This window comes from Haliotis rufescens, unplaced genomic scaffold (genome assembly GCF_023055435.1).
Source record: "Haliotis rufescens isolate VD_foot unplaced genomic scaffold, xgHalRufe1.0.p SCAF_13, whole genome shotgun sequence".
NCBI lineage: Eukaryota > Metazoa > Mollusca > Gastropoda > Lepetellida > Haliotidae > Haliotis > Haliotis rufescens.
Window position 1 is genome coordinate 26,444,538 of NW_025963813.1, and position 24,267 is coordinate 26,468,804.

General features: G+C 40.6%; 2 protein-coding genes across 2 annotated transcripts in view; one reads left to right on the forward strand and one right to left on the reverse strand.

Annotated features, from left to right (window-relative positions):
• The window catches only part of LOC124110761, a 31,035-nt gene extending 28,024 nt beyond the window's left edge, over positions 1–3,011 (forward strand). The window contains exon 16 of the mRNA XM_048394354.1: positions 249–3,011. Coding sequence (XP_048250311.1) covers positions 249–415 — 167 coding nt within the window. The 3' untranslated portion in view covers positions 416–3,011. The remainder of the gene's footprint in view (positions 1–248) is intronic.
• Positions 3,012–7,848: 4,837 nt separating this feature from the next.
• LOC124110794 (ultra-long-chain fatty acid omega-hydroxylase-like) lies at positions 7,849–23,430 on the reverse strand. Its single transcript, XM_046470214.2, has 12 exons — positions 23,040–23,430; positions 22,067–22,214; positions 21,230–21,417; positions 20,567–20,688; positions 18,936–18,998; positions 15,765–15,888; positions 14,229–14,349; positions 12,685–12,814; positions 11,375–11,487; positions 10,499–10,664; positions 9,937–10,002; positions 7,849–8,755 (listed from the first exon to the last, which is right to left on the reverse strand). Exons 1-12 carry the CDS (start codon positions 23,202–23,204, stop codon positions 8,638–8,640), a joined length of 1,524 nt encoding a protein of 507 aa, XP_046326170.1. The 5' UTR covers positions 23,205–23,430; the 3' UTR covers positions 7,849–8,637.
• Between the last annotated feature and the right edge of the window lie 837 nt (positions 23,431–24,267).

The following is a 24,267-nucleotide window of genomic DNA, read 5'->3' on the forward strand; positions in this document are numbered from 1 at the left end:
ATAGAGATATGCAGATCTGGACCCAAGAAGCCTTTCGTTACGCTCTCTCTGGCTGGCTGAAAATATTTCTCTCCTTTAAATCCATTGGCTTTGCCACTTTTGATTGCTGCATAGCAGGCTGGGTCTCAGGGCAATAACATGTTTTGTAGAAAATCATGTTACCCCTTCTCAACCAATGAAAATACAGATGTAATTTGTAAGTGTAATAATTCTGGCTACAATGATGATGAAGATGTGTTTGTTTGCAGCACTTCAGATGATGAATTCGGATGACCTGGGCAATCACTCATCTGTGTTAGACAAATCCAAACTGGAGGTCAAGGACAGTTTCGGGTCAAGGACATCCATGGGGTCGATCAAAAAGAGGCCAGCAAGTGTTTCCTCTGGGGCAGAGTCTGACAAGGGACTTGCCTAGGCATAGATTGTCACCTGCGTTTCTTTGTTTATATTTTCATCTTCAGTATTGCATTGTGTATTTACGAACCTTAAACTAACTTATTTCTGTCATAACTCAGTGAAGGGCTAATTATCCAACCATGAGCTTTGAAAACCTAAAAGTATCGGCTACGGTATATAAGAAGAGATATGCCATAATGAGTGACTGGAGATTTTACACCGGCCAACCACTTTCCTAGTGGCAGGTGATGTGGTAGGGCAGGACATACCTTGCCTTTTGCCAACACCAACAGCCTTTTACGCCCAGGAATCTGTTTCAGCGGATGAATAAAACTGGTTGTTCTCTAACACTGACATTTTATATTTGCTTATTGTGTGAACCTTTGTGTCTCAGTACATCAAGTTATTTTTGTATGGTAATGGGATTTCAGTTATGTAATTTCCTATCACTGAGAATGTATTGAGATTATTCTGAAAAATTGGAGAAAATTTGTTGACATAAAAGCTGAGTTTGCTGTTTTCCGTTTAGTTACTTAAACAATATGTCTGTCTGATGAATGATGCAATGCCTTGTCATGGCTTGATTTAGCTATACATGTATATAACATGCAATAGTGCAACCCGTTATTGAAAAATGCAATCTAATATTTATGTCTACATGCACCAAGTGAATGTAAAAAAAGAATTGTGTCTGACTAACCCGTAATTGTCCAAACAAAATTGATCTTTGAACACACTCAGTACCTGTAAAGTGTATTTGCCATACTGCATCACTAATCCCTGTGTTAATTTGTCCTGCTTGACAATAATGCTTCATTGATTTATGACAATGACAGCAAACCAGCCTGTATTTCAACTTTGTTTAATTTATTGGACTTGGTTTTGCTTGGTGCAACTTGCTTTCAATGTCCTCATGCATCTGGTGCAGGTTACATCAAATTCCTTAAATCGAGAGCTTGTTCAAGCTTTAATATATTTTAGGATATGTTATAGAGAAATTGAAAACGAAGGCAAAAACTGATTGATTTTGGTTCAATCGCTTTTTGATACCGAGTGTGTCAGTGACACATGATGAGACAGTAGTCATCACGATAAACCTCTGTTGAAGTGTACCATCGTGGATATGTTGACCTGACTTGTAGAGGGAACAAATGTACTGGGATGTGTATTGCTACAGAATGAGGTGTATGGTATAGTGACTCCTTTATGCCTTATAACTTTGAAGTGAAACAAATCTATGTATAAGGTCAGTTTTACTTGTTGAAGAAACATATACTTTGACACTGTGAAATATCATAATCAACTTTAACTTAAAATCAGAAAAGTGTTTTTGTGCATCTCCAAACCCATTAAATGAGATTTGAACCCATATAACGACATTGTTGCGTTTAATTACCTCATGCCTAAATACCAGGAACTAATTTGATTTTTATGGCCCTTTTGTCAAATATTACAAAAAATGAAATATGCATTTTCACAGTGTCTCAGTATTATTTTTTACTAAATGTTTTGACAAATGTTGTTTACATGCAAATGGAACTAAATTGAACTAGATATTTGCACAATTTTCATTCAGGTGATGGTATTTTCTTATTTTTATTCACTCAAACTGTCTTCAGATTTTTGACAGTCAGTGCACTTTGTACAAGGACAAGTACTATCCTTTATCATGGAAACTCTTTGAAAGTAAATTCAGTATTTGAAAGTATTTATCCATGATATTTAATCGTTGAGAACAGGAAAGATGTAGTGACATGTTGGATAGCATGATGTGACAGTACCGGTATTTAAGGCGGAACAAAGATATTTGGTTCTTGGGCATTGACTTTTGAAAAACGGGATGTGCAGTCTCTTTGTCATATGTTGTTCATAAAGCAGAAACTAGCTCTTTCCTGCAGGAATAATGAACTCACATGATTAGTGCCATGAACCAAACTTTGTGTTTGTTATCCTAAACTTGTGAATCACCCTCCGTCCTGCATCAAGATGTGGTACACAGATAGAACAGCACCCCAGAGCAGATCCTGCTGCAATGGTCATCTCCTACACTGGCATATATGTCAAAGGGAGGCAGTCACTGATAAATACTCTCTAGTTTATACATGTGTCATCAAAGTTGTTTCAATGAAATACTGACATAACTTTTATCATTAGAAACATCCATCAGGCAAGACCATTAGTTTTTGTTCTACAGTTGAAGTTATATTTTGCAAAATTGGATAAAAAATTAAAAATTAAACCAAATATTGTGTTTTTGAGGAATATAATGCCAGAATCTTTATAATTTACAAACATTTTGAAATAATATCCTTTTAATGTTGCAATCAGTTATCTTTCTTGTAGTTTGTAACTGTAAAACAAAACATTAATTTGGTATGGCCTCAGTGAAAGTTTAAGCTTTTGTTGACACAAAAGTTGTTTAGATTTGTCTGAAGAGTCAAGACTAGGATGTTCATGCCAATATCAAAACCACAAGCAGCATTTGTTATACTCCATTTATATCTTGATGTATGTGATTTTTGTTGATTTTTTCCATTAATGGCAGGTCCATAAAAGCATTTTGTGATATTTATTCTAATATCAAATAACTTTATTAAAACATTTACATCTTTTTACACTGAGTTGTGTCATGCAGTGGAAGTTATTGCTGTGGATATGATGATGTAATCTGACAACAAAGATGGTTGGTGTTGTTGTTGATAGAGGACAATGTATGGTGTATAATGAAGGATGACGAATAGTAGAAGTCAATGGATGATGTTAAAATAAGGATGACAAATAGCAGAGGACAATGGATGATGTATAATGAAGGATGACGAATAGTAGAGGACAATGGATAATGTATAATGAAGGAGGACGAATAGTAGAGGGCAATGGATGGTGTATAATGAAGGATGACGAATAGTAGAGGACAATGGATGGTGTATAATGAAGGATGACGAATAGTAGAGGGCAATGGATGGTGTATAATGAAGGATGACGAATAGTAGAGGGCAATGGATGATGTATAATGAAGGATGACGAATAGCAGAGGACAATGGATGATGTATAATGAAGGATGACGAATAGTAGAGGGCAATGTATAATGAAGGATGACGAATATTAGAGGACAATGGTTGGTGTATAATGAAGGATGACGAATAGTAGAGGGCAATGGATGATGTATAATGAAGGATGACGAATAGTAGAGGACAATGGATAATGTATAATGAAGGAGGACGAATAGTAGAGGGCAATGGATGGTGTATAATGAAGGATGACGAATAGTAGAGGACAATGGATGGTGTATAATGAAGGATGACGAATAGTAGAGGGCAATGAATGATGTATAATTAAGGATGACGAATAGCAGAGGACAATGGATGATGTATAATGAAGGATGACGAATAGTAGAGGGCAATGTATAATGAAGGATGACGAATATTAGAGGACAATGGTTGGTGTATAATGAAGGATGACGAATAGTAGAGGACAATGGATAATGTATAATGAAGGATGACGAGTAGAAGAGGGCAATGGTTGGTGTATAATGAAGGATGACGAATAGCAGAGGGCCATAGATAATGTATAATGAAGGATGACGAATAGTAGAGGGCAATGGATGATCTATAATAAAGGATAACGAATAGTAGAGGACAATGGATAATGTCTAATGAAGGATGTTGAATAGTAGAGGACAATGTATGGTGTATAATGAAGGATGACGAATAGTAGAAGTCAATGGATGATGTTAAAATAAGGATGACAAATAGCAGAGGACAATGGATGATGTATAATGAAGGATGACGAATAGTAGAGGACAATGGATAATGTATAATGAAGGAGGACGAATAGTAGAGGGCAATGGATGGTGTATAATGAAGGATGTTGAATAGTAGAGGGCAATGGATGGTGTATAATGAAGGATGACGAATAGTAGAGGGCAATGGATGGTGTATAATGAATGATGTTGAATAGTAGAGGGCAATGGATGGTGTATAATGAAGGTTGACGAATAGTAGAGGGCAATGTATGATGTATAATGAAGGATGTTGAATAGTAGAGGGCAATGGATGGTGTATAATGTAGGATGACGAATAGTAGAGGACAATGTATGATCTATAATGAAGGATGTTGAATAGTAGAGGGCCATGGATGGCGTATAATGAAGGATGTTGAATAGGAGAGCGCAATGTTTGATGAAGGATGTTGAATAGTAGAGGTCAATGTATGATGAAGGATGGTGAATAGTAGAGGGCAATGGTTAACGAAGGATGGTGAATAGAAGAGGACAATGGTTAAGAAAGGATGACGAAAAGTAGAGGGAAATGGTTAACATAGGATGGTGAATAGTAGAGGGCAATGTATGATGAAGGATGGTAAATAGTAGAGGGCAATGGTTAACGAAGGATGGTGAATAGAAGAGGACAATGCATGGTGAAGGAAGACAAATAGTAGAGGGCAATTGTTAACGTAGGATGACAATTGGTTGAAGGCAATGGTTAACATAGGATGGTGAATAGTAGAGGGCAATGTATGATGAAGGATGACAAATGGTAGAGGGCAATTGTTAACGTAGGATGCCGAACAGTTGAGGGCAATGGTGAATACAGGATGGTGAATAGTAGAAGGCAATGGTTGACGAGGAATGGAGAATAGAAGAAGGCAATGGTTGACGAAGGATGGTGAATAGTAGAGGGCAATGTTTAACGAAGGATGGTGAATAGTAGAGGGCAATGGTTAACAAAGGATGGTGAATAGCAGAGGGCAATGGTTAACGAAGGATGGTGAATAGTAGAGGGCAATGGTTAACGAAGGATGGTGAATAGCAGAGGGCAATGGTTAACGAAGGATGGTGAATAGTAGAGGGCAATGGTTAACGAAGGATGGTGAATAGCAGAGGGCAATGCATGATGAAGACAAATAGTAGAGGGCAATTGTTAACGTAGGATAACGTTTAGTTGAAGGCAATGGTTAACATAGGATGGTGAATAGTAGAGGGCAATGGTTGACGAGGAATGGAGAATAGGAGAAGGCAATGGTTGACGAAGGATGGTGAAGAGTAGAGGGCAATGGTTAACGAAGGATGGTGAATAGTAGAGGGCAATGGTTAACGAAGGATGGTGAATAGTAGAGGGCAATGGTTAACGAAGGATGGTGAATAGCAGAGGGCAATGCATGATGAAGACAACTAGTAGAGGGCAATTGTTAACGTAGGATGACGTTTAGTTGAAGGCAATGGTTAACATAGGATGGTGAATAGTAGAGGGCAATGTATGATGAAGGATGGTGAATAGGAGAGGGCAATGTATGATAAAGGATGGTGAATAGGAGAGGGCAATGTAAGATGAAGGATGGTGAATAGAAGAGGGCAATGCATGATGAAGGATGACAAATAGTAGAGGCAATTGTTAACGTAGGATGCCGAATAGTTGAGTGCAATGGTTAATAAAGGATGGCGAATAGAAGAGGACAATGGTTAAGGAAGGATGACGTAAAGTAGAGGGCAATGGTTGACGAAGGATGGTGAATAGAAGAGGACTATTGTCAATGAAGGATGGTGAATAGAAGAGGGCAATATATGACGAAGGATGGTGAATAGAAAAGGACAAATGTCAATGAAGGATGGTGAATAGAAGAGGGCAATGGTTAACGAAGGATGGTGAATAGTAGAGGGCAATGGTTGACGAAGGATGGTGAGTGAGTGAGTGAGTATGGTTTTACGCCGCTTTTAGCAATATTCCAGCAATATCACGGCGGGGGACACCATAAATGGGCTTCACACATTGTACCCATGTCGGGAATCGAACCCGGGTCTTCGGCGTGACGAGCGAACGCTTTAACCACTAGGCTACCCGACCGCCCCCGAAGGATGGTGAAATGTTGAGGGCAATGGTTGACGAAGGATGGTGAAAAGTTTAGGGCAATGGTTGACGAAGGATGGTGAAAAGTTGAGGGCAATGTTTACAAAGGATGGTTAATAGTAGAGGGCAATGTATTATGAAGGATGGTGAATAGTAGAGGGCAGTGTATGATGAAGGGTGACAAAAAATAGAGGGTAATTGTTAACGTAGGGTGGTCAATAGATGAGGGCAATGGTTAACAAAGGATGGTGAACAGAAGAGGGCAATGGTTGACGAAGGAGGGTGAATAGAAAAGGACAAATGTCAATGAAGGATGGTGAATAGAAGAGGGCAATGTATGATGAAGGGTGTTGAATAGTAGAAGGCAATGGTTAACGAAGGATGGTGAATAGAAGAGGGCAATGGTTGTCTAAGGATGGTGAATAGTAGAGGGCAATGGTTGACGAAGGATGGTGAAAATGTTGAGGGCAATGGTTGACGAAGGATGGTGAAAAGTTTAGGGCAATGGTTGACGAAGGATGGTGAAAAGTTGAGGGCAATGTTTACAAAGGATGGTTAATAGTAGAGGGCAATGTATTATGAAGGATGGTGAATAGTAGAGGGCAATGTATGATGAAGGGTGACAAAAAATAGAGGGCAATTGTTAACGTAGGGTGGTCAATAGATGAGGGCAATGGTTAACAAAGGATGGTGAATAGTAGAGGGCAATGTATGATGAAGGACGACGAATAGGCGAGGTCAATGGATGGTGTATAATGAAAGATGACGAATAGTGGACAATGGATGGACAGATGATGGATGGTGAATTGTAGCGGACCATGGATGATGGTAATGAACTGGATCAACACAAGATTTCACAATGGTACAATTCCTTCTAACTCAGCAATCAATTCTCAATTAATTAACAAACCCCAATAAATCAGATAATGTCCTTGAATTTTGAAGTTTGCAAACAAGGGATTTGAAGCCTTATATTTAAGAAACATTCTCAGACAAAAATCAGTTTCCCATATAACCCACAATATTTCAAATTTCAGGAACCATCAATTTCTTTATTTTCCTGTACGGACACCATTTCATTCAGGTATATCGATGATAAGATATCGTTCAATAACCATCAAATAGCCAATTCCCTCCACTGATTTACATTCCTGAATAGAGCAGAACAGTGAGATCGCCTCATCTCTTTCATATTTAGATCTATGCATAGAGAGTCGTAGTGCCAAAATACTCTCCGCATGACTGTATGACAAGAAGGATGACTTCAATTTTCCAATGGTCAACTTCCCTTATTATCGAGCAATATTGCCGTCAGTGACAAACATATACGATGCACTTCCCTTTTTTGACTTATACCACATGTTCCCGTTCTTTTTCAAGTGAACATTGACTTGCCTTGGCATATGTTTGTGACGGGTGGGCAGGATCCACTCACCTTTCCGCGAACATCTGGTATCATCACTATGCACCACAAACACATACGCATGACAATAGTCGTACAATCGACTGTTTTCAGCAAACATTTCTTTAGAACATGGAAAGGGATTTGTACCTTTTATTACACACATGGTACTACCTAAACAGGTGTCAAACAAACGTGGCATGCACCTGTATGGGATTTGATTGGTTGATACGCGAACTTGGCTCCCTGGTTCTACATTAGATTCATTCACACGTTTAGAAGACTGGACACGTCATAAAGCAGATTTATTCACTGACAAAAAATTGTACACAGTGCTTTTGGGAATATATACATAAATGTATCATAATCGTATTCTGTATCCTCACCGACTGTACTGTGTGTGGTTTCAGGTACAGAGCAGATGTGTGGAGAAAAGGACAAAATAAACTGACACAATACATCTGGAGCCTGTTTCTTTTCCCTTGAAAATCTAAAATATTTGTATGACCTGCCGATCGCGATGCTGATGACGTTGTAATGCCAACTGAATATTATGTCAACAGAATTAAACATGTTGTTTTATCGGTGTACGATAAGTAGAGAAAGGGAATGAAACCCAAGTGTGTCGTGCCCCCAAATTCTTTCAGCTTTCAGATTTCCCCTTGGTTTCTTACTTCCACTGATCTCATAGTAAGGACATAATTCGTAAAAAAACGTCTATTTTATTTGCATCTAATAGTTGTGAGTACACTTATACAATGGTTAAATGTGGTTTCATTGTATGGTTCTGAAGTAACTCGAACGTTTAGCAGGTCTATTAACGTGACAGAAATGAAACAGCATGCGCCCTTTGTTGCATCGACATTCTCATAGATTAAGGGTAACCAATCAATGTTATTGACAAAATGCGTTCCTGTAATTCTCGGGTTAAGTAAAACTTATTCCACTCGGGACACAAACGTGACATGAATGGGAAGTCAGTATTATATCCTATTATCATGTAACATGGGTTGTGGATCTGGGTGTGGCAAATATTTGTATTCCTGTCTCTGTGGTCATGGTGATGTGTGTCCATCTTCTCACCGTGTGTGAGGGGACCAGTGTTAAAGTGTACCTGCAACACAAGCCAGAATATATGTCATAGGCAGCGAATCAGTGCATTGGAATCTCTCTCAGCTCCCTGGGGAGTATAGAAGTTAAAGCTGAGGTTCTCTAGTTCCCTGATCTTCGTAATATTTCTTACTTAAAGATGAAATTATTTTTTTCATTCAAATAAGAATGAAAGGACCAAAACATAAGATAAGATACTTGAATACAATTTCTGAGCAACAATTTCATAATTCTGTGAGCAAAAACAGACACTATTTCTGAGACCGTGTACTAAAATGTCCACCTGCCGACAAGGTCTTCAGCAACCCATGCTTGCCATAAAAGGCGACTATGCTTGTCGTTAGAGGCGACTAACGGGATCGGGTGGTCAGGCTCTCTCTGACTTGGTTGATGCATGTCATCGATCCCAATTGCGTGGATCGATGCTCATGATGCCAATCACTGGAATTTCTGGTCCAGACTCGATTATTTACAGACCACCGTCATATAGCTGGAATATTGCTGAGTGCGGCGTTAAACTACAACCAACCAACCTTCCGACATATCATGGTTTAACAGCAGATATAACTAGACGAAGGTCACGTTAGCGCAAAAGAATAAGGGCTGAACAGTGGTGTATTGTGTTACATAGTTTCCATTGTTTGCAAGATCCGGGTTAGAATTGGCCAGCAAACCATGCTTGTAAGAGGCGACTAACGGGATCGGGTGGTCAGGCTCGCTGTCATCGTGTCATCGTGTCCCAATTGCGTAGATCGACGTTCATGTCAATCACTGGATTGTCTGTTCCAGACTCGATTATTTACAGACCGCCTTCTTACAGTTGGCATATTGCTCAATGCGGCGTTAAACACGAAACAAACGAACAAACATTGTTTGTTATTCAGCGCGTACCTGTGTGACATGGTATACCAAAAGGCAAGAATGTGACCTCCACCAATCTACCACAGACGACTGTATGTGGTTGTTCCAACAATAGATTGATCTTAATTCAAAGTCACTATTTGTAAAACAAATATTAAAACCTACTCGCAAGTGATAATTATGGATTATTTTCCAGTATGAAATAACGTTGGTCGTCTTGAGTCTTGCCTATCACTCGGACCAGATAATCTATAACTCCTCATAGGATATTCTGTTAACGTTTATATGTCAGAATTATAAGAATTTATCATAATAGGAATTTACCTGTGAAGTATTCTTGACACAAGAACCTTTATTTCATTCAGCGCAAAGTTCTGTCCAATACAATTTCTGAAATAAACATAAAAGAAAATCATTCTCGGTTCATCATGAGTGAGTGAGTATGGTTTTACGCCGCTTTCATCTTTATTCCAGGAATATCAGGCCGGAACACCAGAAATGGGCTTCACACATTGTAGATGTGGGGAATCGAACCCGGGACTTCAGCGTGACAAGCGAACGATTTAACCACTAGACTCCTCCACCGCCCATCAGCGTAGGTGAGTGACTTGAACTACTCGCTCTTTTAAGTATTGACATATTGGCAAGGTATATGAAACACCGGTTCCTCAAATCTCTGGACTTCTTTACGATTCTAGTGTAAAATATGTCGCCAGTATTCCATGATTGCAGTAAAAGCCGCCTATCGGTGACAGGGCTGATTGTCTGTCATCAGACCCTGCCGGGTTTCGTTCACACTCTGAAGGTACTGAATACCGGGGATTAAACACATTTGGTTGGTTGTCAGGCATTACATAGAGGACTATTATAAAAGTGCTACACCCACCGTGGACCAGCCGAGAAGGGGACAAAGGCAAAAGGATCCATGCCCCTGGTATTCTCTGGTAGAAAGCGCTCCGGGCGGTAGTCCTGGGGGTCGGTCCAGACATGGGGATTCAGACCAAGGTTGTGGATGTTAACAGCCATTATCGTGCCGGCGGGAAACTGAGTACCTGGAAGTGGGCGGGAGTCATCAACATCACGGAGATTGTGTCTGGAATAATGCTACAAAACTATCACAAGAATGTTTCTTTGTTAGATCAGAAAACATGGGTTAGGTCAAGGGTAAGACAAAATATGTTGTGCGCATATAAAATTTTATAAATAAATATTAAATGCAGAAGCGGCCGAGTACTGGACAAAAATGTGTTTTCAATGAGGCTGCCCTGCCGTGCCGAACTTCTGCAAGCGCCATAGCTGGGATTCTTCATGCAAAGTTTCAGATTAATAGGCCTTGTGGTTTCTGGAAAGACGTTAAAAATGCAAAAGTTTCAGTAAGGTAAGTTAATAAGTGTCACCCACGCGCCCTGTCTGGGACCGCGTCCTCCGTATATGTACCAGTGTTTCCAAAACAGGGACTGTCTGTACATGAGACTACTGGTCTCAATACCTGGTTTAACATTAACAACAAATATCTGGTAGGTGATTGAACTTACACCTACCGTGCTTGACAAAACTAAGTGGCCATGAGACCTGTATATATCTTGTCGAGAATTAGGTACAGTGAATATTATCGTACGTTCCTCAGGATGCAAAGTATTTTTTTCTGCGTCCATTCTATACTTTCGTGCCTTACAGGACTCACATTGCAGCGTCATGTACAACCCTGTAGCTGTGTGGATGGTGCAAGGGACCTACGTTGTATTCTGTCCATATTACCTACCCTGGATGTCCATGGTCCGGGTGAGCTGTCTCTGTATCGTAGGTACTGGAGGGCACAGTCGGAGGGACTCCTTCACGCACTGCGTCAGGTACACCAGCTGGGGCAGGTGCTCCCTACAATACATCAGTGAGTGAGTGAGTTGGGTTTAATTCCGCCTTGAACAGGATTCCAGTTGTACCGCGGCGTGTCAGTTTAATATGTAAGGAAAGCCCGTAGTAGTGCAGGTCTCAGACGTTTACCGCTTTGGTGAAGCCCATGACCACGGGTCTGGTGCTGACAAACCTAGAAACATAATCGGGGCGAACCAGGATTCAATCCCATGATCATAGGTTTCTGGCGTGCCCACAGGGACGCAACTCCGACCTTAGCGACCTTAGACGACTGGGCCGACGGTGCCCCTACAAAACATCAGCTGAGAACAGTGTTCGAAATAGCTGCCTGTCCAAATGCCAGCGACTTGTAAATTGGGCTAGTAACACTTCCATCAAGCTGGTACGACTATCCAAAGGAAAATTCTTGACAATACATATTCATTTCTACAAATCATCAAGTCAATTTAGGTGTCATGTAGTTTTCATTTCGTTGTGTATGATGAGGGCTTGCGACATTTTTTGTCAACAAGCCTTTCTGGCCAAGTAACTTTGGTTACTAATTCATACACTGGCTGTGTTTTTTATTCGTTTGCCGTTTAATGCAGCACTTAGCAATATTCCAGCTATGTGACGGCGGTACGTAAATGATCGAATCTGGAACAGACAATCCAGTGATTGGGCAATCCACGCAATTGGGAGACGATGACATGCATCAATCAAGTCAGCGAGCCTGACCACCCGATCCCGTTAGCCTCGTACGACAAGCACAGTCACCTTTTACGACAAGCATGGGTTGCTGAAGACCTGTTCTACCCCGGATCTTCACGGGTTGGCTGAGATTTGTCTCACTGCAGCACATGCTGGGAAGCAGTGGGAAGACAAATTAACATGTACTGTGTGAGGAGACGGATGTACCTCACTGTAACACTGTGGCCCATGTGCTCATCGGGAGTACACGAGTCATACCACGTCCGAACACGTGCAATATATGCAGGTACGAACACCTGTACATAAACAAATTTAAATTCAAAGGAAACGTTTCCATTTAATAATCTGACAGTTTGAGTATTTTAAATATTTAGGTGTTAAGATTGTGACAACTAATGTGTTTTTGTTGTGTTATATAATTAGGTTGACACACAAACAGACATGGTGTAGCACATAGTTTACGCGTGAAAGCGGAAGACGGAGAAATGCTGTAGATATGACGTCATATACCACTCAACATAATCCAGGGACTGCCCAGCGAGGACTCTGTCGACTTCCTGTTGAACACGTAATTGGTGATCCGGGTACTTGGCCAGGTGGTACAGAAGCCAGCTGATCCCACTAGTGGTGGTATCATGACCTTTGACAACAACAACAACAACAACACTGACAACAACAACAACAACAACACTGACAACAACAACAACAACAACACTGACAACAAGAACAACATGAAGGAACTGGTGCTGACCAAGTCAAAGTGAATTCAATATTACATATGTCCTGCATTCTGAGTGAGGTGCGGGGCTGGGACATTGGTTCGAGACAGGATATTTTTTCGGTTACTTCTTCATTGAAAACGGCAAAACCCGTTCCATAATCGTAACAAACCTCTGCTGAAAGTGAAACACGTTATTGGTTTATTGAAGGAGGAACCAACTAGTATCAATGGGATGAAACATTCCTGTGATGTATCCATGGTAACACGGTCTATCTGAAGTATTAATGGTAACAAAACATCTATTTGGTATCTATGGTAACGAACATTCACATGGAGTATCTTTGGTGATAAACATTCGTGTGAGGTGTCCATGGTAACAAAGGTCCTTTTGAAGTAACAATGGTAACAAACATTCATGTTAAATATCCATGGTAACAAACATCCATTTGGCATCCAGAGTAACAAACATTCAGTTGAAATATCCATGGTAACAAACATTCGTTTTAATGTCAATGGAAACACCTTTAGTAAGGCATTTGGTAAAGCCAGTTGAAGTCAACAAGCATAATATCAGCTCTCTGAAATTTCACTTCGCTGAAAAGATGATGCTAAACACTTTCCACTGTTGGAGAATATTGTATAAATTCCAACTGAAACAAGATAACTAAATGTTCAACTCCAGACCACGCACTGAACGACACATTCTAATAAAGATGAAGCTCGCTGGGTCTTGTGGTTCAATGGGATATTCTAAAAAAAGTATTTTATTAAATTTTACTGGCATGAATAAACATGAATACCATCGTTTTGCTATATATTTGTGTTTCAGATTTCTTGACCTTGTGGCTTCTTAGAAAATTCTTCAAATAATTCAAAGTTGTTTTTTAAAATATTTTTATTGTAAATTGTTGTAATGTTTTCAACGACATGTACACATCTGAGTAAATAGAAATATCCACACAAATTACAAAAATACAATCCCCATAAAGTTTGTTTCGTAATGAAAAGAACCGGCATATTTTTAATATGGTCACATGCTTCGTGATTTAAAGTGTCAGGTTCAAATGAAATTATGGCGGGTTCTTATCATTACGATGTTAACTTTAGGCGGATTATGTTTTTGTAAAATGGGCGTCTATTTCTAGTGTGTACATTTTCCACAGTTTGATAGCTCTCTGCGGGTTTTCTGCGGGTTTTCTTAGGTAGGCCTGAGTTAGGGGAAAAAGAAAGACAGACGACAGAGAACACAGTTTCCCAGAACACATACCACTAATGTTATAAATCCTATTAACGCCGTCGAAGTACCCAACACGATGCAATGTGTCGGACCTACCTGCGAACAAGAACGTGTCCACTTCATTCCGCATCTCCCGAAATGTGAGTCCATGTCCATTCTCATCTTTAGCCATCAGCAAGATATCTATAAAGTCGTGTTGTTGTTTTGATTGTACACGCTGAAAAAGAGGAGGCCTGGACGTTCATACCCTCTACACACACGAGACACGCGTGATGCAACCCATTGATCACTCTGTGGAATCCGTCCGCCGCGAGTGTGCATCCCGAGTACCACGCGTTAGACGCGCCGGTTCAACTTGTGAAAAACACGTGGCCCATGCGTTCGGTACGCGTGTGAGAAGCATGTATTCTTGTCAGAGTGAGCGAGTTAAAATTTTAAGTCACATCGGCAATATTTCAGCCATATCGTGACTATCAATAGTTAAACATAATACATATATTGAATCTTACATAAATACCTGCCAACGAAGGACAGTAAAATAACTAGACTTATCACAGAAAAATATTTAAAACTAGTATGGAATCATAAAATTGATAACATCACGGTATAAAAACGGTCTGTAGATCGCCAGCAACTGAAGGTAGATCACCATACTAGGTACCATGGGGACTTACAGTACTTTAGCTTCCTGCATGGAACCCAGCAGGATTTACATCATCCCTTCAGCAACTGGTGATTGTACGCAAAGTTAGCCACAATTAAAATGACAAATATACTACGTTTAAAAGAGTAGTAGGCAGAACTATTCTTTGAATGAAATGGACTTACTATATCCTCTCTTACTATATCCTCTCAGGGGGACAATAATTTTACACTACGTCAACCCCCTTTGAGGATACTGCCAGTAACAAACACAGATATAAATTCATTCTACCAATTTTAAAAGGTCATTCATTTTATACAAGACATATAATCAAAATTTACTATACAATTCTATTTCTTTTAAAAATCCAATCATTAAATGAGAATTAATTTTGTTAAAAAAGATCCTTTAGAGAGGATGATTTGAAATATTTATCGCTTGTGATGGCAAAATCAATACAGTCAAGCAGGACATGCTTGACTGTGATTCCCTCATCACAAGGGATACAAAATGGAGGATCTTCACCTTTTAATAAATATTCGTGACGATATCTACTATGGCCAATACGACATCATCGTAAAATGACCTCTTCAAATCTTGACTGACAACCCAAGTAGGTGTAACCGATATTTGGTACTTTATTGATACCTTATTCTTGTAAGAGGTATCCGGGGTAGAATTTGTCTTCAGCAACCCATGCTTGTCATAAGAGGCGACTAACGGGATCGGGTGGTCAGGCTCGCCGACTTGGTTGACGCATGTCTTGTAGATTGCTGATCCTTAACTTGTTTTGAATAGAATACTACACTGTCCTCGCAATCCGCAATCAATTCTGAGTGGCTATGCGTCGCGAGTTACCAAGAAACAGTATTTTAAATGTACCGTCCATTTCCAAGTCCAACCAAATACTTTCAATATCTACAGCGTAGGCAATACAGGTGATAACTTCATATTGCATTGCAGAACACAGTTGCAGTCAGTGTACCCACCTTGGTAGCTTTTCGTTTCTGTATGATGTCCTCGGCGAATCGGTGCACATATTTGCAGTGCCTTAGAAACTTTTTCCCGTTGCTGGTCCTGTAGTAGACGAGGTCGAGGTACAGCAGAGGGTTGCTGTGGATGTTTAAGATGCTGCCTTTAGACGTGGTGTTCATTTTAGATGCTTCGTGCACCCTCTCCAGTTTTCACACATGTTGGCAGAAACTCTAACAAAGGCCTAACAAAGCGACATCTGCCTGGACAGGATCATCGTCGCATTACATTGCACTACGCACCAGATTCTGATATGCTCCTATTATCAATAGACAATTCCGTACAAAACAGGAAGGCGAATTTCAACATATACCGTTAAAACCAACCCGAAGGCAAGGCGTGACGGTTACAGCTTACCCTAGACGGCACAAATTGGGGTGGGATAGACAAGACAGGGTTACACCATGTTCACAGACGAATCAAGGTTTTGCCTCCGATTCACAGATGTAGAAGAACACGATGTTGGCGACGGAGCCGCGAGCGGTCTGCCATAGCAACAGTACTTGACCATCTCCAGATGGGGGCGGAAGTACCATAATGTGGGGCGGTATCACACATGACTGATTTAGTTATTGTGAATGGACATTCGACTGGCCAGCCATATGTTGACGAAATTTTGCCTCCTGTCGTTGGGCCTAGTAGTTAAAATGGTGGAATACTGCTAAAAGCGGTGTAAAACCATACTCACTCGCTCCATTCGGTAGAATTATCGGCAGAAAGTTTGAATCACCGATTATCTCCGACGAGAAGGCATAGGGACATTGGGCCCGCTAAGTACCCTGACATGTCCCCCCAAAAGCATAGATCTGTGGGATGTTCTCGGGCAGAGAGTGTACGCCAGAGACGAACCACCCGCCAGCGTGGCCCAGCTTGAGGCAGCTCTTCAGACGGAATGGCGGGCAATACCAAGGGCAACCATACACAAGTTAATCAACACCATGCCATCAAGGTGTCATGCATGTATCGCCCAACGTGGTGGACACTCCAGATATTGATCTTCACGTTCGAAATTAATTTACAGACATTTATCATCATTACACCTTCAATATCATTTCATCAGTTCCCTTATGTTTGTCGGTAGTTCATATTCTTCATAACATCGCCAACAATGGCCACAGTGGGGCAGATGGTGTGCATAACAATAACTTACAATCTTTATCTTCAAAAATACTTCCGTTGGATAACTATTCTTACCTTTTTAATTTAATTGACAATCGAAATGTATGATGAAATCTGTACTCCATTGTAATGCTCACCTTAGCTACCCAAACAGGCGCAACATTTCACACATAGAATATAATGTAGGTTGCACCGTACATGCGCTGTTAAAATGTTATAATTACTCAATTCATCTGTAAACTATTGTTAGTAACTGTTGTATCCTTTGTATAATCATACAGAAATGTACTTCACATCATGTTTCAGATCACACGACCCTGCGGTTTTTTCGCTGACATTCTTTAAGATTCTTTCACAATTAAACTAAGCAACTAAAATGTTTATTTTAAAGCGATGATAACATTCCATTCAGATCTTTGAGCTAGACATCATCCGACAGTTTCAGGTTCATCTCTTAACCGCTTTAATAATAAGGGAAGAAGGAGAAGTTAATGAACCAGAGGACGGACAGACGAGCCAATATAACGGTGACAAGCGCCCTGATTATATGACTACACGAACATTAGCTTTCAGGTGTTCATCGACGTGTACAGCATGAGTGCGACTCATGTGCCCCAAGACGCAAGGCTTGTTAAACGAAGTTATTGTTACTCATAACTCTACACTTTCTAAGCACTGTTAAGAAACAGTTTTTTCAACTCATATTTCATTTTTGCAGGGATCAGACTGTTTGCACAAGTCCTGTTTTACTCCTGTAACCTGAGACGTCAATTATTCACACTGTCTAAAAGAGCTAATATCTCACTAAACGGAAACTGGGTCGCCCTTTCCCGCATAGCAATATGCTGTAGGCTTGTTTCCGTCCTTTTCGACCGACAGACCCTCTTCACGGAAATGGGTCAACGTTTCACCGCAGCGAAATGCTGTATGGGGAAAGAGGTCGGAGAGAGATACACTGGTAACCTGCTCCTCGCTTCCTAGCGGCTGCAGGCGAGGAGCGCAAGCGCTAGCGCTCAAAACCAGTTTAGAACAGGACGTGGACGTTATGATAGTTGCCGAAAAACATAAACATATTTAGCGTAATAATTAACAGAAAGGAATGTTTTGAAAAACATTTTCATGAATATTTGTGTATTTAGAATGTACGCATATCATCATTACACACATGTGAGACAAAAATAAAATTTTGGTTACATCTATCCAACGATTACCCATCCCCATGGCCCATGCCCCCGTGTAATTTTCTCCAACCCATAGCAAATAAGGCGTGGGGCCCTGCAATTACCATTAGGGAGGTAACTCTCATACAGAAGTATGGTTCATGGCTTCAACTTTATCAATATCTGCAAGTCTCCATGAGCAGATCTACTTCATTATACAATAATATTACAACATCGTAGCTATTACTTTGAAAAGATTATTATGAAAAAAATATGAATACCTTTATCATCGTAGCTATATCAATGTCAACAGTATCATGTATACTACTGTGATTGTGTCAACTTAATACCCAATGTTCCTTGAAACCAATAACAAATGTTTCAGGAAGTTCTGAAAACATTTTACTTGTTTGGTTTTCACAATATGTTTGTTTTCTACTTTTATATGACATAAATATTTAAACTGAAATGTGCAATATTCTCATTCCTAATTCTGAAATTCACGGGACAAACTTTAGTGTGTTAAAATTGTTAAAACTAGTTCGTGAAGTTTGACAAACTGTTGTCGAGAATTGGAATTGGTCTCCTTTTTCACCAATATGTTGGCCAACCTTGTTCTTAAACTCGATTTGGACGCTTACAACGCTTTCAACCAATCAGATACTGCATAGATATCACGTGAATTTTACTTTCGTCTGCTAGAAAATGGCGTCGGCTTATGGGAGAAGATAAGAGAATCGAGAATCTAAGGACTTTTTTGGAGTTTGCCAACCTTGTGTGGCAAGGTCACTACAACACCGCAACCTGTTTTTGCCTGCGTGAAGCCCCCAAGACCATATCAATACTCACAACGCACGGTCGCCCCATAGTCGGATCATCTCGTTCACTGCTTGTACATACGGGTGTCTTTCCCTGGAACAAGTGTGGGCAAGGGCAGTGAGCAGAACGCTGAAGGTAACGCTCGCCAGGAGTTTCAATGACTTAAAGAATTGTCATTTCATTGCTGGCGGAAGTCATGTGCTATAAGTAACAGATAATGTGAATTATTATAAGCACCACTGTAAGCGAGTGTTTATTTGTTTGTTGTCTAACGCCGCACTCAGCAATATTCAAGCCACATGACGACTGTCTGTAAATAATAGAGTCTAGACCAGACCATCCAGTGATTGACATCATGAGCATCGATCTAAACAAAGGGGATATGATTACATACATAAAGCAAGTCAGCGAGCCTGACCACCCGACTCTGTTAGTCGCCTCTTACGGGTAAGGGTCGTTTTACGGCGCGTCAGACTTCTCGCGTATTAGACCAAGGTCGCGCGAACGCTTTAATTTAAAGGCAACCAGTCCGAAGCCTCTACAATGTAAATGCAAAGCTGTTTATGTAAGTGGATAAATCAACAGGCAGACGGGCATATGGAAGTCGATGAAAAAAATTCAATCAGCAAAAAATATTTCAGTTCCATTTCATTCTTATTTCGAAGTGATTACACGTGTCATTGGTGCATACGTGGTTGGCAGTTGATTGCATTGAACACCATAAGTGTGGCACAGTAAAGTCCATATGTCGGCAGTCTGTTAATAATCGAGTCTGGACCAGACAATCCAGTGATTGATACCATGAGCATCGATACACATAACTGGGATATGATGACATGCATCAACCAAGTCAGTAAGCTTGACCACCCGATCCAGTTAGTCGTCTCTTACGACAAGCATGGGTTGCTGAAGATCAATTCTACCCCGAATCTTCATAGGTAGCCCAATTTGGGTCCCTCTTACGACCAGCAATGAGATGTTGGGGACACATTCTACCCCGGGTCTCCACGGTTTTATTTTTAGTCATGTAATGAAACGAGTCCGTGTGTAACTCACGAAAGTTAAATGAGTGAGTTGGGCTTCACGCCGCTTGAGCAGTATTCCAGTTACATCACGGCGTGCCAGCGTGATGTGGGAGGAGTGAGTGAGGTCTAAAGCCGTTTTTAGCAATATTTCAGCAATATCACGACGGGGGACACCAGAAATGGGCTCCACACATTGTACCCATGTCGGGAATCGAACCCGGGTAACCACTAGGCTACCCGACCGCCCCTGATGTGGGAGGAAAGCCTGATGTGATGCAGGTCTCAGACGTTTACCACTTTGGTGAGACCCACGAGCACGGATAAGGTGCTGACAAACATAATCGAGGCGAACCGGGGGGCAAACCCACGACCATAGGTTTCAGTTGTACCCAAGGGTCATAACTCTGCACAGCGAAGTACGGCGCCATAGACAACTGGGGAACACGTGCCCCGAAAGTCAAATGAGTCCGACGTGCGTGGCTAACCCTACCTCTGCCTGAAATAGTAGCAGTGTGTAGAGTAGATGGTTGCTGCACATGTTGTGTGTGTGATGTGACGTGTGTTTTCACGGAAGATTGAGGTACGTAGGGTATACAAGCCCCTGAGGTGCTGACGATGTAAGCCCATTTTGCTCACTCTGTTTGACAGTTGGTCCTATGTGAGAAGGCACACTGCAGGAGGACGTCTAGGGAGTACAGCGCCACTGTGCTGAAACACTCGAAGGGTTCACCCGTCTTGCTTAGCCTGTTCATCTTACCCTGCAATAGGTGATTGAGTGAGTGAGTGGGTGGGCATGGGAAGAGAGAGAGAGAGAGAGAGAGAGAGAGAGAGAGAGAGAGAGAGAGTGTGTGTGTGTGAGTGAGTGAGTGAGTGAGTATGGTTTTACGCCGCTTTTATCAATATTCCAGCAATATCACGGCGGGGGACACCAGAAATGGGCTTCACACATTGTACCCATGTCGGGAATCGAACCCGGGTCTTCGGCGTGACGAGCGAACGCTTAAACCACTAGGCTACCCGACCGCCCCGAGAGAGAGAAAGAGAGAGAGAGAGAGAGAGAGAGAGAATCTACAACACGGCTCTAGCCCAGTTTATGTCCACTAAAAATGAAGATATTTTAAGAATCTTGAATAAAGTCTACAGAACTAAGAAGAGTGATAGAACACAATAACACTGTCTCTCTTTTGTAACACTATGTGATATTGGCCGCTGGGCTACATTCCTTTGTGAATAAATATAAATTCAATGCATATGTGTCACAATATCAAACAGTTATAGTTTGAATATGACGGTACTCGCCAGTAACACGTCGGCTGCTTGGTTGTAGACTTGCATGTACCGGCGCAAGATGAGGAAATGAAACGCCGGTGTCAGCAGGCGCCGTGTCCGCTCCCATCTCATCCCGTTTGAAAACAGAAGACCTTGTCCAAGCCATGGCATCCCCATCTCCATGGGCATCGAGATGTAGCGGCTGTGAGGCTTCGGTTCTGGGGAGACGGAATAGAGAATGCCACCCTGGCTTAGGGACCGACCCTTAAAATTATCCCCGAAAATGTTTGAAAATTATAATTATGCATCAGACTGCGGGTAAAAACACAAATTGTCTGCCTCAAAAATTACATTGCTTTTAATATATATCAGGCTCGTAGTTTTAATTTAACAATATCTGGATTTGCATCTATAGGTGAACAAAATATCTAGTCTCCAAACAAAATCCCAGCAGTTCCAAGGAGTAATGCATGAGGCCTTAAGAATAAAATATTATAGAAACGGCCATTCAAAGTGTATCAAACTTTCTACACTTGATAATAGACACATAAGGTCAGACTTTATATTTTTCTAATTAAAAGTTAAACTATTTGAATTTGTAGATTTGTTTGTTTCCTGTTTAATGCTACACAATATTCCAGCTATATGAAATAATCGAGTCTGGACCAGAAAATCCGTGATTGATAACATGAGCAATGATCCACGCAATTGAGATACGATGACATGACTCAACCAAGTCAGCGAGCCTGGCCACCCGTTAGTCACCTCTTGCGACAGGCATGGGTTGCTCAAGACTTATTCTCTACTCGTCGCTTCACGTGCAGGAGAGGTGTTTACCTCAAACACATTAATACAATGGTGAGTTACCTGAAGACTTGAGGATAAGTTTGACCGTGTCTGGGTGGTGGACAACGATGAAGGGCAGGAGAGATCCTACCCATACCCTCACGAACATGGGGAACTTCTTAACGAGGTCAAGGTTGTAGGCAACACCCTCTTCATTTGGACCCGGAAACTAAATGGAATTGAAACTTCATCATAAAGTGAGTGCCAATACTAAAACGTGTTTAGTAGTCACAGAATACTAGAAACTCGAATATTGGAACATATTCAGAAATAATACCAACCAATTCATTTCAACCTATTTATCCAAAACAGAATGGAATTAATTCAAAACTTCATGATAATGTGAGTGCCAATCCATAATTCTTGAATACTAAAACGCATTTTGTAGTTACAGAATACTAGAAACTAGAATACTTGAACATATTTAGTAATATTACTAACCCATTCATTTCAACATTCTCCCGACAAGTACTGCCTAATTTGTTGTCGCTGAACGCTTCTGTAAGTGGTAACCAGATTAGTAGTCACTGACCATATGTGTTAAAACGTATTCAGTAACTGAGAAGGTATTCCGAAACACGTTGTCAGAATACTGAACAGGTAGTTGGAAATCTTTATTGTAATCATTGAAGTGTAACTTTTAGTTTGGAAACTTATTGAACCCGATTTGATCGTTGTGTATGTAGTATTTTGTACTCAGGATGCACACGGTCCTGTAGCATAAGATACACCATTGGCTAAATGACTTTCCGTTTTACATGCAATCAGAACATCCGCATCTGAAACCCTGAACATCCGGGTGGAATTGGTCTTCAGCATCCCATGCTTGCCTTAAGACTTGGTCGATGCATTTCTATCTTATCGCAACAACTACATAGATCGATGCCCATGATGCCAATCTCTGGATTTCTTGGTCAAGAGTCGATTATTTACAGACCGCCGTCATATAGCTGGAATATTGCTGAGAGCGGCCTTAAACGACAAATAAACCAACCTTGTGAAGATTGCCATATATATAACTGTAGTCTTCCTCTCCCGGACATCCATGAAATAGCTGGCGTAATTTCCACAACCTTCCGCATCGCCACATACATTTAACCACCACGTATCCAAGCACAGCCGCCAACACCACATGCCAAGCACATACGGCGATGAACATTGCAGGGCAGGTAACACCAAAATGACAATATTCTGCTTCTCTTTACGCATATATAATGAAACGGGGGTGTCACATGTCAACTCACTTGATGCCACACAGAGTTAGTTAATAACCACGTATAGCATTTGGGACCGGATGCGAATTCTGCATTTTTAATTGACAAAATGCAATATATACTTAACGGTACAAACAATCATTAATTAAATTAAACAGCATGGGAAGCAACACGTGGACAGGTGCGGTTAAACATTAGCAATTAGACAAAACACGTAGGGGTGGCTTTGCTATCAAGAATCCAATATAAAAATTTAATGTAATATAATGAATTCTGTTCAAACAATAGCTGTAATAAATGGATAAAATGTTTGGAAAGTATTTGTAATGAAACCGACTATAGTTTTTGTTGGTTAAGCCTACAAGCAGTCTTCCTAATGTCCTTAAATCTACAATTTCTTACAGATCGTCTGATACAGCATCTCCAACATCGAATGCAGAGATTACAAATTCCTTTGCATATTTAAAACTGAGCTCGTCTTTGAAAAGTATTTATTATTTATCCCTTTCTCTTTGACTGTAAAATTTAGAGCCTCATGCCATCATTTAAGGTAGGTGGCACAAAATTCATGTCCATGAACGAAACTGGTTATAGACGAACGCGACATGAGCGATGTTGGTGAAGAATTCCATTATATTTTTCTTTCTAAATTTGTTAAACGCCAACGGAAAATATAAATGCCCCAATTTCATATGCTAAAAAATGTCTAAATTTAAAGAACGTTTTAATTGTAAAAAAATAAGTGTTATAAAAAATATATGTACATTCTGTAATGTCATTATGAAAACTGTAAAATCTTCCATGTAAACCATCCCGCAATCTTATGTATTTACTGTTTTGTAAATTTGTACCTCATGTGCCGTGGATCCCGGCCTGAGTGGAAATAAAGCTCTGTTCTGTTCTGTTCTGTTCTGCTGGTTAGACAAAGCAGGCATGTTGGTCAATCCTTTCTATTGTAAGCACACGTGGCGCGAAACAATGCCAGTATGGGTCTTAAGGTCACTGGGG